This window comes from Austrofundulus limnaeus, unplaced genomic scaffold (genome assembly GCF_001266775.1).
Source record: "Austrofundulus limnaeus strain Quisiro unplaced genomic scaffold, Austrofundulus_limnaeus-1.0 Scaffold19, whole genome shotgun sequence".
Taxonomy (NCBI): Eukaryota; Metazoa; Chordata; class Actinopteri; order Cyprinodontiformes; family Rivulidae; genus Austrofundulus; species Austrofundulus limnaeus.
This window is the reverse complement of record NW_013952421.1, coordinates 825,584-832,618: the sequence shown is the minus strand read 5'-3', so window position 1 is coordinate 832,618 and position 7,035 is coordinate 825,584. Positions and strand designations below refer to the sequence as shown.

The 7,035-nt window shown below is 36.4% G+C and overlaps 1 protein-coding gene across 1 annotated transcript in view; it reads left to right on the top strand.

Moving 5' to 3' along the window:
* ptprq (protein tyrosine phosphatase receptor type Q) overlaps nt 1-7,035 on the top strand; it is a gene marked incomplete in the record, with an annotated part of 45,048 nt that overhangs the window by 3,888 nt on the left and 34,125 nt on the right. Inside the window, 5 exon segments of the mRNA XM_014003506.1 lie at nt 2,371-2,551; nt 3,529-3,891; nt 3,993-4,292; nt 4,862-5,155; nt 5,230-5,529. Of these exon segments, the coding sequence (XP_013858960.1) occupies nt 2,371-2,551; nt 3,529-3,891; nt 3,993-4,292; nt 4,862-5,155; nt 5,230-5,529 (1,438 nt within the window).

Here is a 7,035-nt window from a genome sequence, read left to right as displayed (position 1 = left end):
ATACAGGAGGCATCTTGAAGCATTCATTGCCAACAAAGGCTTTTGTACAAATATTAGATAAATTTCAGTAAGCATGTTCAATACTTTTTCCCTCAACCATTCCACATTATTACACATAACTTCATTTCTGGACATTTATGGTTTGATTTCTTTGTATGTATGGATCACTTGGGTTGTTACCGACATCTGGTGAAAATTTCATGTCATTAGCTCCTCTAGTAATATATTTACTGAGAAAAATGTTGACGTGTTCAATACTTACTGTATTTTACCCGCTGTATACACAGCAAAAAAAAAGAAAGAAAAGAAATATACAAATCAAATTGAAATGAAAGGAGGCAGAAAGATGAAAAAAATCTTATATCTGCCCCTTTTTTCTAAAATTAATTTCAAGCAATAATAATCAAGAAACAAAAACAAAATAAAAACTTCAATTCCTTCTCAAACAACAACTTTGATATACATTATACAATTTCATATTTCTTTAATAAACCTATTTTTATCCCTCTCTTAACACACTGAATACATTGAACCGGCATTTTTATAATCACTTTCCAGATTATTCCACAATCTTATTCCCTGAACCGAAGTACATTGGTCCTTCAAGTTTGTTTTATTCTTGGTTTCACAAATATCTCAAGCCTTTTAAGATTGTAAGAACTTTCTCTCTTAACAAAATGTAACTGGATGTTTAAAGGCAACATTTTATGTGCTTTATACATAAGCTGCAAAATATTATAATCAACCAACTCATAAAATTTTTAATAATTTTAATTTACAAAATAATATATTCGAAGGGTGACTGTAATGTTTTCTGGTGAAAATTCTTACGGCTCTTTTCTGTAAAATTAAAAAAGGATTTGTGATTGTTTTACATGCTTTACCCCAGACTTCAATACAGTAAATCAAGTGTGGAGCAATTATTGAGTTATACAATATAAACAGAGCTTTATCATTGAATAACTCCCTTACTTTACACAGTACTCCAACAGATTTAGCTATTTTTGTTCTTAAGTAATTTATATGAGCTCTCCATGTCAGCAATTTGAGGTTTTAGATGCAAAATTTAAAACTGTATTGTAATGATTATATTGCTTTTTGTTGTTTTGTTTTCTTTTAATTTTAACATACACTCTTTTTGTATTCATATTTCTTTTCAACAATCAAATCAGTGTCACTTTGTTGGAACATCTTTAACAAAATTTTCTTTTTAGCATTCAACTTTATGTTCACTTTGATAAAAGTCTAAATTTTTTACTTTAGAAGAACTAAACATCTAACATTTAACTGCTCCATATCTAATTATGTTTTCTGGTGCATCAATGTAGATTTTGGCCTTCTGATTAGAGCAAACACTATAAGTTAGTGTATGTTTGCATTTAAAGTGCAACCTTTGAGTGAACGTGATGAAGGAACTTTCTTGGAAGGATTGGAGGGCTAACAGATTTCGCACAATCTGTTAGCCCTCAGAGTATGTGTTGGAGATGACTCTAAGCAAATACTGCACCAAAATGTAGCTCAATATCTGTAAAAATGACACAATTACAGCCATTTTTGTGTTTCCTACGGTTAATTATCTTAAATCAGGTTGACTCCAAAGGTTATAGACCAGCTTCTGTCCGGTGATTCACAAGATATTTTGCTAACAGCCAGATACAAACTCACACACAGTTACATGACTGCCTGCCTTTTATTGCAGCAACATTGACTGTAACACCAGTCTTCAAATAAATGTGCCTTAGTTTTCCAGCAAAGACAACTTTCCCTTTGGGATGGTGAAGTATAATTTATATTTAGCTTTTATTCTGTGTGCATAAACAGCAAATTTGCTTTGATCCTTTTTCTTAAAAATGTAAGATGTGCATAATTATGTTTGTTTGTGGGGTTAAGATAAGGCTTCACCAGATAATTTCTTTGAATAAGTTCACATAAAAAAGAGGAAAATATCAGTGAGTAAAGATTTTAAACTGCGCTGCGCACCTGTTTTTATTATCCTCTAGGAGTAAAGTAATTGTGGGAAATGAGCTGCAGGACACAAAACTTAAAATTTACAACAAAACCTTTTCTTTTACTCTGACAATTCCATCAAGACACTTTTAAAACAAGGTGATAGACTTGAAGCTCTTTTATTTAAGACCAGTCATTAAGGTGTGCAGTGTTAGGTATACTTATTGAATTCGTTTTTTATTCATGTATTTATTTTAGATGCTGCATCAGTGAAAGTGTGATGAGCAGGGTTTACTTTGTAAAGTGATCAATCTGCAGCAGTTACTCCTTAAAAAGGAGGTTTGTTTTTCCTTCAGTAATGACGCGAGTGGTCATGTCCTCGCAACACATAATGATGTTTGTCTCTCCCCCCTCACCCCACAGGACGAAGGCCACGCTCTCTGGTCTGATGGTTCACCGTATAATCAAACCAACGCTTTAATGACTCTGCTGCCAGAGAATCATACGGACTGTTTCGCCTTCCAGAGGAAGGCCATGAGACCAGGATACTTCCTTACTCCGTTCTTCTGCGACATCCCCTTACCTTTCATCTGCCAATACACCAGTAAATAATATAACGAGATTTATTAACCAGACTAATTAAAGCTAATGCACAACATTCACACGACAGTGATCCTGTTTCTCTTTACTGTCTTTTCTTCTGTCTTTGTTTTAACATGTTTGTGCTAACATTTTATACTTTTCAAAAATATTTTACTTTTTTAAAAAAATATTTTTCACTATAAGATCTCTAAATCCTTCAAAAACACATTTCTATTATAAATCTAACCCAGGCTCGGTTTTTCTCTTCTACTTTTTTCTACTTTTGTCTTTATTTTTTTTGTCATGCTACTTTAAGTTTTGGTCAGCATTTTGCTACTTTTTACTAACCTTTAGCTAATTTTAATTTTTAATTAGTACTTTGCTGCTTTAGCTAGCATTTTGCTACTTTTACGTATTAGCAGGTGTGTTGCTGCTTTAGCTAGTTTTGCTGTTTTCATCCTTTTAATTAACATTTTGTAATTTTTCCTTTTTGGCTGGCATTTTGCTATTTTGTTAGCTATTAGCTTGCATTTTGCTACATGTAGTTAGCTTTTTTTTCCCTTTAATATTTACCTTTTAGCTAGAGTTCTGCTATGCTTAGTTATGGTTTTGCTTCTTTTGCTTTTTAGCCAATATTTAGCCTTTTTGTGTGTCCCTGTGATGGACTTGTGACTTGTCCAGGGTGTACTCCGCCCTTTGCACTGTGACTGCTGGATATGGGCACCAGTGACCCTGAAAGGAATAAGCACAGAAAATGGATGGATGGATAAATCTAGCATTTTTCTAGTTTTACCTTTTAAGAGAGTGTTTTGCTACTTTAGCTTGCATTTTATAGCTTTTAGCTAGTGTTTTGCTACCTTTAGCTGTACAAACTTATTATATCTTTCTCATTAAGTTTCTTTAGTCGTTCAACACTAAACAGTCACATTTTTGTCACATAAAATGCTACTTTTCTTGTCCTTATTCTATTATTAGAAGTATTTTTTCTTTCATTTGCAGTCCCGTCAGCTGCTGCATCATTTTCATTTGACCTGGTTCAGGTGACAGACCAACAGGTGGAGCTTCGCTGGGGTGACTTTTCACCTTTCCTCAATCTTTCATCCTTTGAAATACTCCTCCAGTATCAAGAAAGAGAAAATGGCAAGCTGGGTGGTTCTGTAACAGATGGATGCAGGGAGTCGGAGGACAAAAAGAGAACAAAGACAATTTTCAGAAGAACTACAAGGGTCCCTATTTCTCTCTCCTCTAGAGGAGTAACTGTGGCAGGTTTGTCTCCGGGGAGCATCTACACTTTCACTCTTCAAGCTTCTCGTCCTGCTGGCCCCAGCTGGAGCCTGGGACAAACTCAAACTGCGTACATGAGTGAGTCAGCTAATACATATTCACACACAGAAGTTACTGCAGAGAATACTGTACATATGACATGCTAACAATGTCAAATGTTTTCACTTCATTCCTTACAGGACCTTTTCCTCCACAGAACATCACTGTTGGCACCGTTAGAGCCAGTCACATTAGTGTCCACTGGAAGCTGCCAGATGCACAGTGTGTGAACGAATGGACGTTTGCTGTTCTCTGCAAAGACGTGTCTTCAAGACAGGAGAGCGTCGTTACCGACATCTCCAGGGTGTCTGACAGGAAGCAGTTGTACAGCGCTGTGATCGGAGGACTTGAGTCTCACAGGAAATACAGGGTTGAGGTGTTCACAGTGACTCGGTTTGGTGTATGGAGCTGCAGACAGGAGCCTCTGACTGTACAGACAGGTGAGCACACAGCAAAGCCAAGAGTTCCTAATAGCTATTTGCTTTCACAAAGCTCACTTTGATGAGTCAGTAAATCGTTTTAACTTGTGTTTTTGAACTTTATTTACAAGTAGAAATTAAATTTGTGCATGTAAGTTGCAATATATTTCCTATATTCATTATATATATTGAAATATTGGTATTTAGAATTGAATTATATAATGCTCTGCACTGGATATATTTAGGTTTATTCAGTTAAATTTGTCTGATACACCTCATTTTCAGTTATAATGCTGCATTAACCATATTTTTTTAGGTATATTATGTCCCTAAATATCAAGAATAGTTTTCTCTGTACTGTAAGATTAATAATTATTATGTTTGCTTTTAAGTATTATAGTTTCATAGAAAACTCTTAATTTTTAGAAATTCTTAGTACTTAAAATGAAATTTCAAATTAAACTCTTATTTTTAAGGTGAGTTATTATTGTTCCTAGCCTTACCAATTTTTGGAATTTTGGATTTCATTAGGAACAAGAACTCTAAATGTCCCAGCGTTGAGCAGAATAACAGTTTTTTGTGTCTGTTAGCGGTGAAGCCCCCCTCTGACTTGCTGGTGCTGAGCACAAAGGGAAACCTGACGGTCTGCTGGATCAGTCCACCTGATGATCATCCAGATGGTTACTATATCACGTCCCAGTCTCTCGGTAATCCCACCGTTTCCTCACAATGGATGAACGCCTCCAGCTCCGGTGAACTCTGGACAAACACATCCATCTGTGTGAACATGGGCCCATTTATTCCTGGTCACACATATGATGTAGCGGTTGTTGCTTTGAGGGGAAACGACAGGAGCGAGGAGTCCAGGATCACACACACCACAGGTGAGGTATATTAAAAAAAAACCTGCCCAAATCTTTTTATCATGAATTTGACTCATTTCTTTGTGTTTGTGCAGCTCCTCTGCCCGTGCAGGTCACAGTCCCGCTTTCAGTGGGCCCAAACTTCACTCAGCTGTACGTTCAGCCTCCTACGATGGGTGTGGTGGACGGGGTGGAGGTGTGTGTGTGTCCTGGCGTTTGCAGCCGTGTGTGCGTGGGATCGTGTGGATATAGGTGTGACTGGCATTCGCTTCCCGCTGGAGTTAAGACCATAACCGTCAGACATCTCAGTCCAGGATCACAGTACCAGCTCAGTGTGTACAGCACCAGTGGGGGGCAGACCGGACCACCGTACTACACCCATCCCTTCAGAACAGGTGAGAGATCCATTCTGCAACAAAATGTTTGACAATAGCAAGGAAGATGTTCAAATTTTTCATGTGCGCAACCCACATACTCAGCTCCACTCATCCCACAAATGCATGTTCCTTACAAATGTGGCACCGTTTAAAATGAAAATTAACAGGCTTTCTAACGCTACAACATTTATTGCCAAGAAGCATTGTTACACCAAAGAAATAATCTACCAAATACAAATTTCCTTACGTTTTAGACTCAGCCCTGTTCAAGATGGCCGCCACAGACGCTATAAATCAGTCAATTTTACAGCTTGAGCTGAAATTAGGTATGATAGTAGCTGACAAATATCCCCAACATATTTCAAACGGCTCACACTGGATCATTGTTTAAATTTTTGCCTAGAAGGAATGAAATTTCTTCTTTAAAAGTTGACACCTATACAGACAAATCAGTGTTTGACAAAGTCCCAATACAAAATGTAAGGGTGAAAAAGCCTTAGGCTTATGCTGCATGTGTCACTCTGTTGTAAAGGATTTGATGCCGTATTGTTTTTAGTTTTGTGCTTGACTTCAAACCAGCTGTAATAAAACTTCCCATTTCCATTTTAGTTTACATTTAGCAGGGCTGTATGGTATTAGTTGCAACAGATCCATATTTTTCTCTCTTTTCTTTTCTGTCAGCACAACACACTGTATTTTAGCAACTATCACCTAAATTGGCTGTGTGATCATTTAAGTCCATGTTAATGCAATTTGTGTTTTTCAATTTATAACAATCCTTTACAATACTGACACTGCACACATTGATTTTTGCCATAACCGTATATTTTTGTTATATTGCCCCAGTTTCTGTGTTTAGCAGAGATAAGATTGTTACATTAAAATTTATGCTGTTTATAGCTTTTGATTGTGTTTTATGGAACACCTGAAAAATAAATCAATACGTTTCCCAACGTCCACATTTGACTTTGGTTAAAAGTGTTTTTATTTTATTTTTTTACATTGTCATCTCATAGATTTTTCAGCAACCAGGTTAAAAATGTAATTCACCCTAATACTGGCGCTCGATCCTGTCGGCTTCGTATCTTTGAAGATTTGTGGTGAAATGATAGAAGATTTAGAAATGATGGAAGCTGCATTTTTTTGGGTCAGGCTGTGTGCTATAAGGTGGATCTTGCAAGCCACGAAGCATCAAACACAAATTAAAAGAAAGCATAATTTAAGCTTTAAATGCAACAAACTCATTAAACTTTAAGGATGATGTTTTCAATTTGTGATTTTATGTGATTTGCTCAGGGTGCATGATTGCTTTTTGTGAATTTCAGAAACAAGAAGAGCTAACAGTATTTCTTTTCAATTGGCTATGTGCACAATATGGCTTCTGCTAACTTCCGGACAAAGGTTATGAGATCGAGTACTTCCGGGTAAAGATCTCTGTTATTCAGGTTGGATTGTTTGGATAGGAAACGGTTGAAAAATGAGCATGTCAGGTGTCCAGAGGAAGAAATTGTGCTATCAGCGAGT